Raw genomic sequence first — 12,205 nt, forward strand, 5'->3', positions numbered from 1 at the left:
TGACACTATATCTCCCCTGAGGGCATCCCCCACAGAGATAAATTAGGTCAAAGGTCATCAAAACGGGTTACACTGCAGGGCATGAATTACACAGCTTTTCTCTTTTTTTTTTTTTTTAATTTAGTTGTTGCCAATTATTTTATGTTATTTTCTCCCAATTTGAAATTCCTAATTATTATTTAGGCTCAACTCACCGCTACCACCCCTGCGCTGACTCGGGAGCGGCGAAGATGAACACACCCTGTCCTCCGAAGCATGTGCCGTCAGCTGACCGCTTCTTTACACACTACAGATTCACCATTCAAACACCCAGGAGCTACAGCGTAGGAGGACAATGCAGCTCCCGGGTGGCTAACAGGCAAGCCCACAGGCACCCAGCCAGACTACAGGGGGTCGCTGGTGCGCGGTGAGCCGAGGACACCCAGGCCGACCTAAACCCTCCCCCCGGCGACGCTCAGCCAGTTGAGTGCCGCTTCCTGGGAACTCCTCTCCACAGTCGGCTGTGGAATAGCCCAGACTCGAACTGGCGACGTCCAGGCTATAGGGCGCATCCTGCCCTCACACAGAGTGCCTTTACTGGATGCGCCACTTGGGAGCTCCTCACAGCTTCTCTTTTATATGCTCACAACATCTACCCTGGAACCAAGCTTTAGAAATTGGTCCATTTGAGCCAAAATGATTAGTCCAAGATCAGTTCTGTGGTACTGTGAAAACAAACGAAAGTCTTTAGTCGGATGGACTGTTTACTTCTGATCACTGTAACTGACAAGAATATTTTTAGACAATTACAGAGAATGTGGTGTTTGATCTGCATTTGTAGGAAACTATGTTTTACAATGGCAATTGTAATTGCTTTTGTGAAATTAGCCCAAAATGCTGTATAACACGTTACCTGATTCATAGGGTTGAGGTTGAGCAGTCTCCAGGACTTGTACATTAAATCAGAGAAGTGGTAGAGAACCCTGAGTCGGGCATTTAGAACCTCAGGGTTGCAGTCTTTCAGTGCGTTGTACTGTGGGGGAATGGACTGAGGAAGGCCAAGTTGTAGGGGTGCCATAATGCCTGTAACGCAATCACACTGTTAACAGAATATAAAACAACTTTCATATGGGTTTTCTCTTTCGACTTTCTGTAGGTCAATCACTCAGCACTAGCACTGCCATAGCCGCTATTTGAACAGCTTTTGCAATTCAAATTTAAATATCTCAGCGTATGTGAATATCTCGTGCATGTCCGTTCTTACGTGTTACTAAATATTTGAATTAAATACCCATAAAGTGTTTCAGTTGCAGAATCGTAAAATTGAATACATTATAAGCACTGGCTTCTTCAACGCCAGACCCGCAGTTTATGCGGCATATTGAAATCAATACAATATCGCCAACAATTTAGTCTGGGCTTTGTAATAAAACCAAAGTCGCTGTGAAAGAACATATTATATACTCCTGTTGAGTGCTGAAACACTAATGAAAGTCATTCTACACATCATATATTATTATTATTATTATTATTATTATTATTATTATTATTATTTATTTTCTTAGCAGGACAATTTGTCTGCTTTGATATACTGGAATGTATTATATATCATAAGCACTGTATTCTTCAAAGGCAGCCCCTCTGCACTCCACTACACTCCTCAGGCAGAACGACTGTGCCACCCTGAGTGTGTACAGGTGTAAAAAAATAAAAAAAATGTTTTTTTTTTTTGTAAATTTTTTTACAATGCAATAAGTACGGTGTGGATATACTGGATCAATGGCACGGCTGTATTTGTCAAATGTGGTACTCGCAGGTGGCCTGTGGCTGTTTTTTTTTTTTTTTTTTTTTTTAATGTTTTGGACCTGGCAGCCATCAACGCTTTGATTTTGTACAACGAGTGCACCGACAACACAAATCACTCTGAGGGACTTAATTTTGCAGCTAGGCCTGGAGCTAGGACATTTTGGTTAGAGACAAGAAAGCCAGCTGGCAAATGCCCCTAAACCTTCAGCCCACTGGCCCACAGAATAAAAGACAATGGAGGTTGATAAATGCAATAAATAAAATAAAAAAAAAACTTTTGATGTCTGTGCCCCTTGTGAAAAGGCAGTCTGTGGCAAATGCACTGGCACAGTTGAAAAGTGTGTTTTCTGCATAGATTGTACTTAGAAAGCTATAATAGAACTCTGAAAAGACATACAGAGCCTTTGAACTCTGTTTCACTCAGAGCAGTTTCATGTTGCATAAGTTATGTTATATTTTTGTTTTATGCTATTTTTATAACTAGTTATTTATGTTTTATAATGTTATACGTGCATACAGCTTTCTACACTTGCTTACACAGAAGTTTATTGCGTAAAGTTTATTTTATTAGTTTTTCATGCTTATATCCTGTATATGTTCTCTTTTTGAAAAAAAAAAAAAACATTTAATGTTCAATGTAAATACGGTGTTTCTGCTATGTAAATGTTATGTATGATGTTCATAAATAAAAATATTAAGTTGTATTCAATTGTTTGTTTTTCATATCAAAGCCGTTTTAAAAAGGAACCGCACATTTTGTGGGGCGGCAGTTGTATGAAACCCTAAATCTTGGCGATTCTAGTGTTAAGGAATCTCTTATTTTTATGTCACATTGCTTTTTTGCATGATTGGCAAATACTTTTCTTGATTCTAGCTATTAAATCAAAGTTTTAGGTTTGACCTGGAGCCCTGGCAGCTGGAGAGGGGGTGGTCCAGGCAGCACTGTGACACCGTCCTGCTGATATCTGTCTAATGTTCTTCCCTTGCAGGGCAGTCACCAGTGTCGGCTCTTTCACCGGGTTTGAGTGGCCGAGACCAAGCTGAAAATGCAAGTAACTTACATTAAATACCGCCCCCCCCCCCCCAAAAAAAAGACAGTAGTGTATTTGACACCTTTTTCTTTTTTAAATTAATTGATTTGCAATGTACAGTACCTGCCCTTCAGAGTTACACCCCCAAGTATAGACGTCTCCTGTTGAGGACAGAGCCATCATGTGCTCTGATCCAGCCGCAATATCTTCCACAAAGACACTCTCCAGTGCTGGCACAAGCTGTGGATGGTTATGGTTCTTCTGCATTGACTCCGGGAGCCCAATCAGCCGCTCTGAGAACAACATTTGTATACTTTAACAGCACATTTTCACACATGTGGTATAATCCTCAGGACGATCATTTTGTATACAGGGTTTCTTTTGTCTCCAGCATTAAAATGCTGAACCAGATATTCTAACACTAACAGGCACTATGAAAAATAATTAGATAGCACTCTTGTGAAGAGACTCTAAGGATGCCCTAAAGAGATGCCACATACACTAATAACTAGTGTTTGCTGGTACCAACAGATGGCTGATTGGAGTGTATTCTTTATTGTATATTTGACACAATTAGAACCACGGTCCAGAACCCTATTGAAAAACAGCAGGATTTCAAATTTCTATCTGGCTTATACCAAGTCCCATGTTGCTTTGTGATTTGTTTTGAGTGATCACAGTAAATCACAAGTGTAAATCAGTGTATCTCCAATCAATTCTGTAAATCAAAACTAGATTTTAAATATATTATTTGAAATCACGAACCTAAAAGCACAAACATTTCCTACTGACAGGTAAGTTGTGGCTTTATGCAGTCAGATTGCCAATAAGATTTATTATTATTATTATTATTATTATTATTATTTTACCATGTCCAAAAGTGTACACATGCCCATCCTTCAAAAGTGCAATTGAGAACTGGGTTCCACAAGCCACCTTCTTTATTCCTTTGTTGCACAGCTGTTCCACCTTCTAAAAAAACAAAACAAAAATAGTTACATCAGTTAGACAACTATTGTTGGAAAGAAAATGCTACTTTTTCAATTTAATACAAAGTACAACTAACTGAAAAACAAAAACTCCCTAGTCACTTTAGAACATCCCTGTTACCTGTGGACAGCACTTGACAGTGCAAGACCCTGTGCCTAGTTTCCCATAATCCCCATCTCCGAACGCCCAGACTGTCATGCCATCAGAGGACACTACCAGCGTATGATTTAAACCACAGGACACCTGCAGACAAAGAACAGGAGACTGTACTATTCATCTGAAAAGAATACATGATTCATAGGTTTAAATTGCATTACAGAATACGACAAACTATGTAAAACTACTGTGTTGTGTTCCCAAACTTAAACATAAATCTAACTGAAATTAGAGAAAAAGAGAGGCTTGGATCAGCAATAAAACCGTGTTTACCTGTCCTATGACGTGACCTTCCAGGGCCACAACTCTCTCTGGTAACATTTTGTTAGACGTTGATCTTTGTCCTAATCGGCCATAGTCTCCGCTCCCGAATGTGAAGAGTTTGCCATCGGCGGTCACCACTGCAGAGTGCTTAAAACCACAAGCAAGCTGGGGAGACATACAAGATGGAGCTTGACTTGTATTTCCAGTGATCTGTGTAAATCATTTTATTAAACTGAACCTTTTACCCAGAGCCCACAGCTAGATTTTGTATTCTAACCTTAGCTTAGTTCTATAAAACAAAAATAATAATAATAATAAAAAAAAAAAAACAATGAGAAGCAGAGCACTACATCATGTAAAGCAGGGGTGTCCAATCGCCGTCCTGGAGGGCAACTCCACTCCAGGTTTAGCAAGTAACATTATATAATTAACTGCTTCAGGGTCTGAATGAAGGTTTAATTGGTCCAATTAAACTGCAATTCAGAACAGGATTGGAACAACAACTGGGACTGGAAAGACCAACTTTGTCCACCCCTGATGTAAAGCTTCCTTAAAAGTGAAACATGAAGCTTGAGACTAGACGTGTGCTAGTAAATTATTACAGCTGGACATAATCAAATCAAAATACTGATCAAGTAAAGCTCATCATCATCATCGATAATATGTGTTGGACCAGGAACGGACAAATGAAATCATTCTAACATGATTTCTAACATGTGGATGCATCCGATTTACACACCAAACTGACCAGCGGGTAACACTCTGAATAAGTGTTGAATATTAATTTCCTCCTCTCGCTGGTGAACTTCCAGTCCTGACTCATCATCTCACCTGCACCACCTCCTCCCCCTGCAGGGCCTCAATCTGTTTGGGTCGTCTCTGCCGCTCGCTGTTACCATGTCCGAGTTTCCCATAATCCCCATCTCCCCAGCTGAAGACTTCGCCGCTTTCAGACACGGCAAGGGAGTGCCCATCAGACCCACAGGACGTCACCAGCTGAGTCACCACATAGCCTGGTATACAGGAGGGAAAGTAACAGGGCTTAGCATGGTCAACAAAGTCTGTTAGCCACTCCAATTCTAAACCACACATTAGACTCTGAGCCCTACACATATTTAAAAAAAAAGGGCTGGTTATCAAGGGCAAATATAGTTATGGAAATGGTTTGTGAAAAGTAACTACTATTTGAAAATAACTTAATACATATCGCAGAAAGTAACTACATTTGAAAATAATTAAATACAAATTGTAACTGAAATTGTAATTAAAATGAAGATTGCAGAAAGTAAGTATTATTTAAAAATAATTAAATACAAATGGCAGTAAGTAACTTATTTGAACATATTTAAATATTGTTTGTGGAAAGCAATTATTTGAAAATATTTAAATATGAGTAAAGTAGTTGAAATACATTGAAATACTTTAAACTTCATAAATACGTAAGTGTAACACAGCAGCCTAAATATTATCCTGCCTTGTCCTTATTAACCACTTAATTGTCCATAGGAAACTGCTCTATTTCAATTATTAATTGAAATATTTGAATATTTTATTTCAGTGGAAAAATATTTTAAAACAATGAAATATCTTTAACCACTGGTTTAATGGCCTGTTTTGAAGTTATTGAATTGAATATGTTTAGCATTTTCCTCGTTAGAAATCCTCCTCAACCACCATGTGGTAATTGCAAGACTTGGTACATAATTATACATTTAGGGGAAGCAATAGGTTTTAATTCTTGATTATTCATTAACTATTTGGGAATATTTTTTTTATATATATATATATATATATATATATATATATATATATATATATATATATATATATATATATATATATATATATTCAAACAACTTGCATATAAATATTTTAAAATAGTATTTGTTTTCTGCACAATTTGTTGTTATTTTTTCAAATAACATTAGACTTTGTGAAATTAATATTTGAATATTTAAAAACAAAATTGATTTATTCGAGCATCTATATTTAAATATTTCAACTATTTTAAATAGTTGGTGTTTACAAATAAAATCCAACTATATTTGCCCCATGTCTGTTGGTTATGTGCTTGAGGATTAAATATGGCCCATGGTCTAGTTTCCATCTTGTAGTGGTGAGGCCATAGTCAGTCCAGATGATAATATACAGCAAGTAAATAAGTTTTTTCTTATGGGTTCTCTTGTGGTCTGAACCCCAATTATTGCTTTAATAAATCTCAAAAGCTACTGCAACAACCCTGAAACTTGAACCCCTAAAATAATAATGTAGCCCTGTACACAGCACATCAGTGTAGTATACTGTGTGCAAAGGTAATTCATTAAAAATCGGAAACTGTCTTCAACATTTTACTTTGTTCATTTGTTGACACAAAGGACATTTGTGTGTCAAGAGCTGAATACGAATTACAGTACTTGGTAATATCAAATGACATTTTCACAATGGTTTCTAGCGTCCTCTTCTCTTTGCCAGCATTCCGAGTGTTTCTTTCTGCAATCTCAAGGTCTGAGTTCAGAAGCTGCTCTTCGGTTCTAATTGCCAGCCAATGGCATATTTAACACAGACCAGGTGTTTCTTGGTCAACCAGGTGTCTTTGTGTTAGTAAGTTCCATCGTCATCTAGTGAACACCTACGAGACTGAATGTAGTACTTAAAAGTAGAAAATCAGTATTGTAGAATATAAATCTACCTCTTCAGAAAAAACTTCTAACCTAATTGGCAGGATTCAGCCTATTCAAGGTAAATGATTTACAAAATGTATTAATATTAAAACAGAAAAAAAAAGTCCTCAAAAAGCCACAAATGTTTTAAGAATTAAACTTCAGCCGTGCTAGGTGGTCCGTGCAGCAATATAAAAAAACTGTGCCACGGTCAATATGGGATATCATGCACAGCTAGTATTATTTTTTAGACAAAGTCACATTTTTAGAGCTGTCTGTGCTAGGGTGAGCGGCTGCTGCAGTTCTATTATAGGTCAAATTACTATCTGAATAATTTCACAATCTTCTCAGTTACACACACTATCTAAATCTGTGAAAACTGGGGACCCAAGTATAAGTGGTTGAACGTGAAAAGGTCACATGGCAAGAGTTTAATGAGATAACAAAACAATAATGAGGTTTCTTATTAATAAACAATAACCCTTTGTTTAATAAAATAATCCTGTTGGGCAGTAAACAATTGAGCAAACATGATAGTGAACTGAAATTAGACATTTCAACAGCAAAATGAAAGCATTAACTACAGTTAAACACCCTATCAATCAATATACGGTACTGTTTTATAGATTTCAAATAAATATTCTGACCACAGACATTGTGTCGTCAGGAGAGGACAGGAGAGATGAGGAGAGGATTCAGGTAAGCGTGACTCACTCGCAATAATGAGAGCCTGTCATGTATGTAAGGTATAAACCACGATGGGCTGTGTGGTTCCCATGATATATACCATGCCTGGGGTGGTGATAAGTCATGTGATGAAGTTTAACCAATCAGAGTGTTTTTATATATATATATATATATATATATATATATATATATATATATATATATATATATATATATACACACACACACACACACACACACACACACACACACACACACACACATACATACATATACACACACACACACATCTCTTACCTAACTTTCTGTGTCTGAAGCTGTACTTTGTGAATTCTGCTTCCACTGTGTTTTATCTAATAATATCTAAACACTATCAATTTATTGGCATGTGTTATAATGTTGTTTCAGACACAAAATGCAAGGTCAATCAATTCCTTGTTCTGACATCATCTAGGCTGGTTGAGTAAATAAACATATTCCCACAACTGAAGCTAGGCTCCAGTGTTATTTGTTTAGCCTTTGCTGATCCGTACAAACCTACCTACCTAAAAAGGAATTTGGTCAGGTATTCAGACTACCTAGATAATGCAAGATCATTATGGATTGAAAGCATAACTGGGAGTAAATTGAACTGCAAGCACATGGTTTCAACGTGTTTCAACGTGTTTATTTAGGTAGTGTGAATAACGTGAAATCAAGATTCTTGGCCCTGAACAAAAAGAGGCTGATTATATGTATTTAATTTGCCTACATTAAGACAACCGTTAGCTTGACTTCCATTGTACTGTACATATTTAAAAAAAGAGTCAGCATATATTTAAAAAAAAAGTCTGCAACCTTGTGCTGAACTCCAGTTGTGTGTGAAACCTCCTCCTCTATTCTAGGCTCACTTACCCTGCAGCGCGGAGATGACAGTGGGAGTGTACAGATCATCCGAGTTCCCTTGGCCAAGTCTCCCGTAACTGCCCTCCCCGATGGCTAGGACTGTCCCATTGGCCTGAACTAGGAACGTGCAGTTCTGTCCGCACACAACCTGAATGAGGCAAGCCGAAAACAACATACAATTAGGAATCTGCAGGACAGACATTCAAGTTACACAACTGACAATAAAAGTCTTGGCTTAATTTCTTGTTGGCAATACAAAAGTTAGTTTAACCCCATGTTAAAAAAAAAAATAATAATAATCAAGAAATATCGACTTATGAAACTAGACATATGTTATAGTTGAAATCTGTGTGGGGAACGTGCAAAGTAAAAGTCTTCTTAAAAATGAAAGCTAAAGGGGAGTTCCACTTTGTTCTACTAGAAGTCAGGCCCAACACGATTATCCAGCCTCTACTTATATTAACTAGACTGAAATATGCAATACTGTAATGCTATGCACTTATGCCATTTCTTAATCTAAATGCATCTTTAGGATACATATATGGTGCTCAATACCTGCTGTGCCTGGGATAGGGAGGGAGCGAGTGTTGGTACCAGCAGGTTGGTTCCTGCATCTGCCAGCTGCCCATGACGGCCTCCTCCCCACAGGAACACTTCACTCTTCCCCCCTAGCTGCCAGTCCTGTACAAAAAAAAGCTTGTACCAAATCTGCCTCTCATGCTGATGTTCCACAGTGCGAGTGAAACTTTTCTCCTCCAAATTACCATGAGTAACATTAAACAAATAAAAGCAGGTTGTTGTCACCATTTCCCATTGACTAAAAGTGAAGACAAACTTTTTCTTTTATATAAAAAAATAACAAATATGAATCATGAGTATGATGGTGCATACAGACTGCGACTTAAATAATATACATTTCATAAGAATATAAACACTCAATGCTGTGATTTGACAAATTATTGTTAAAAAAAATAACCTTTTTAAAGTGTTAAGATGATTAAATATTTCATGTAAAAGTGTTGCATGCAAGTCGACCACTGCAAAACAGTTTTGGCTAAAACTTGCACAGAATTATTTAAGTTATAAACCCAATTTCAAACTGATGAGAAACTGGTGTTTAGGCTTACAGTAAAACAGTAAGCTTGCAAGATATAGCTTTTAATAGCATACAACATGGGAAAACAAACAGTACGTCATCATTATTAAAACTGGTAGTAAAAGCCAATAGATAAATGTGGTGTGTTTAAGGACAGACACTCACTTCTGGTCTGGCTGTGGCCCAGGACATCAGTTGTTCATCCATCATGATGCTCCATTTACTGTTATCCTGACAGGGATTAAAACACCTAACTTGATCACACTGGCATGACAAGTCCTCACTTCAGCAGTGTACCTTCACACAACTATTACTCTCAGAAGCAAACTGCTATTAGATAACTTAAGCACTAACTTACATGTACAAACAAAACAGGTAACTGGTTCCTTAAAATGAAAAGAAAACAAACGTGGGGTAGTTCGAGGGGAATTTTTTTGGGGGGTTTAATAGCATGCACTATGTGTAAAACAAAACAAAAAAAGCCCTCTAATTAGTGATGGATTATTTACACAAACATTCACTCACTAAACCCTTGTTACACTTCTTATTAAAATTAAAATGCCAGTATATTGGTGTATACAGTATAAGTTGATAACAAAGTTAGACCTCTCCGAAATGTAAAACTAAAACGGAGAGAGAGGACTACAGACAAATGTATACAAATCAAAGGACCAAAGAAGAATGTGTGTCAAGTTCAATAGTTTCTGTAGTTCACATAATGTGAATTTTACTGGCCAGCCCATTAATGCACTTACTAAATGCGGAAACATCACTCAACTGTGCTTACATCAAAGTCAACATCACTCTGTTAATTAGAGCCCTTCAACATGTTAGCAATGAAATCAATCTACCAGGGGTTTAGAGATTTCAGAGTCTCCCACTGGTCTCAGATCAGGAACACAGAATGATTCTGGGAAGGCAGTTCCTTTGGCAAATGCATCGGCACTCTTGACAGTAGTGGAGAAAGCTGCGAGCCAGCCCCATTCTGCGACACTCAGGTCCAGGTTGCAGTTTGCATGGTGAGGGGGGGCAGGGGCTCTGCAAAGCAGCTGCTCCAGGGAAAGCCCCACCGCCAAGGAGGCCAGGCTCTGGAGAAAGGCACTGTGGACAAGCTGATCGCCAGCAGTCACATGGCACTAAGTAAAAGGGGGAAAAACAAAGCAACTTTACACTGCTAGACAATCAAACGTGTGCACATCACACAGCTAACTGTCTATGTAATTATGATTAACAGTATGACTACAAAGAGTAACGAGTTAAAAACACAAATTCGCTGAAGAACTGTATGGTATATAATTTGTACTACTACTCAGCATATGCACAACTTTGATGTAGAAAGACTACCCTGCAAACAAGGCAATATATCTATAGTAAGCTAGAGACCATTTTTTGGTTTGCTGCTGACTGAATTACCTTTTCATAGTTGTATTGTTCCTGCAGGAGGAGGGGTAGTCTCTCTAAAAACACTGTCATGCAGGGGGCCTTGTTCAACCCCACGATGCCCTGAGCACGAAGCACCATGCGGCAGGAGGCCAGAACATGGTTGTCAGAGATCCAGTCAGGGGAGCAGCGGATGAGTAGCACGTCCTGCGGATAACAGAAGCATCATAGTAAGGGTTCATACATGCATTGTAATGCGTATAAAACAAGTTTCATACACAGTTTATGAACACAAAGAAAATTACTTGTATAATCATGTTTTATTCATGATGCAATGTCATTCAGCTTATTGTCTTCCATAATACGATCAATAATTTAGAAGGTTAGGGTGCTTAAATAGGGACTGACCTTTGACCTTCCAGAGCATGCTGCAACACCAACATCTGGAATCCAGGCAGTGCTGACCACAGAGCCCAAACCAGTTACAACTGTCTGCAGTACTGATCCATCCTGGTTGGGGGCAGGGATAAAAAAGAAAATGATCAATGATGGCCTTTATAGAGGCTGACACAGGCTGAGGAAGATGCTACAACTAAAGCTGCTAATATTGTATAATACAGTCTTTTACACTTAAATATGGCATGTACATTTCAGGAACAAGTATCTATGACGTTAATTTGTAAACAAGGTAACCAAGTCCCGCTTAACTTGAGCAAGTGTTCACTTTTAACAGTAATTATTTGTTTTTGTTTTCAACATACCTGAAGGGACCAGATATTGAGGAGGCCTCCCAATCCTCCAGAGAGTAAAGCCATCCCATTAGGACTAAAGGACACAGACTTCACAGCTGTGATGTGGCCATTCAGTCTGAACACACATTTTGCACTGCCCCGCTGCGGGTACTGAACAGAAGTAAGCAATATCCTTGCTTGTTAAAAAATCCTTGTTTAGTAAATACAACAATAACAACAACAACCTTTTAAAGAGAACATTTTTCACTGTACAAATTGCAGATTTCTAACTGACTTTCATTACACGAGGGTAGCTGTTATTTACTTCATGCTAATATTGGGCTCTGCTTTGCTGCAATATATGCGCCTTAAGTGCGCCTTATGCGCCTACTGACTTGGTGTTGACGGCTGAAGTGTAATGCTAGTCTATTTGCCTCCCTGGCGCAGCAGCACACACAAAGGCTCCAGGGATTAACCAAAGTGTGGCCTCCCTAGCGCCTCAGCATGAAATCATATAGAACGAAAAATTATATTATATAT

General features: G+C 38.2%; 1 protein-coding gene across 1 annotated transcript in view; it reads right to left on the reverse strand.

Annotated features, from left to right (window-relative positions):
* Window positions 1-12,205, reverse strand: part of LOC121316088 (probable E3 ubiquitin-protein ligase HERC1) — a 64,515-nt gene that overhangs the window by 7,994 nt on the left and 44,316 nt on the right. The window contains exons 59-72 of the mRNA XM_041250848.1: window positions 11,696-11,836; window positions 11,343-11,444; window positions 10,968-11,141; window positions 10,406-10,690; window positions 9,720-9,785; window positions 9,014-9,139; window positions 8,468-8,606; window positions 5,058-5,239; window positions 4,236-4,391; window positions 3,927-4,049; window positions 3,686-3,788; window positions 2,940-3,109; window positions 2,687-2,825; window positions 893-1,062 (exon numbers count right to left, since the gene is read on the reverse strand). Coding sequence (XP_041106782.1) covers window positions 893-1,062; window positions 2,687-2,825; window positions 2,940-3,109; window positions 3,686-3,788; window positions 3,927-4,049; window positions 4,236-4,391; window positions 5,058-5,239; window positions 8,468-8,606; window positions 9,014-9,139; window positions 9,720-9,785; window positions 10,406-10,690; window positions 10,968-11,141; window positions 11,343-11,444; window positions 11,696-11,836 — 2,076 coding nt within the window. The remainder of the gene's footprint in view (window positions 1-892; window positions 1,063-2,686; window positions 2,826-2,939; window positions 3,110-3,685; window positions 3,789-3,926; window positions 4,050-4,235; window positions 4,392-5,057; window positions 5,240-8,467; window positions 8,607-9,013; window positions 9,140-9,719; window positions 9,786-10,405; window positions 10,691-10,967; window positions 11,142-11,342; window positions 11,445-11,695; window positions 11,837-12,205) is intronic.

This window comes from Polyodon spathula, chromosome 1 (genome assembly GCF_017654505.1).
Source record: "Polyodon spathula isolate WHYD16114869_AA chromosome 1, ASM1765450v1, whole genome shotgun sequence".
In the NCBI taxonomy this organism is placed as follows: domain Eukaryota; kingdom Metazoa; phylum Chordata; class Actinopteri; order Acipenseriformes; family Polyodontidae; genus Polyodon; species Polyodon spathula.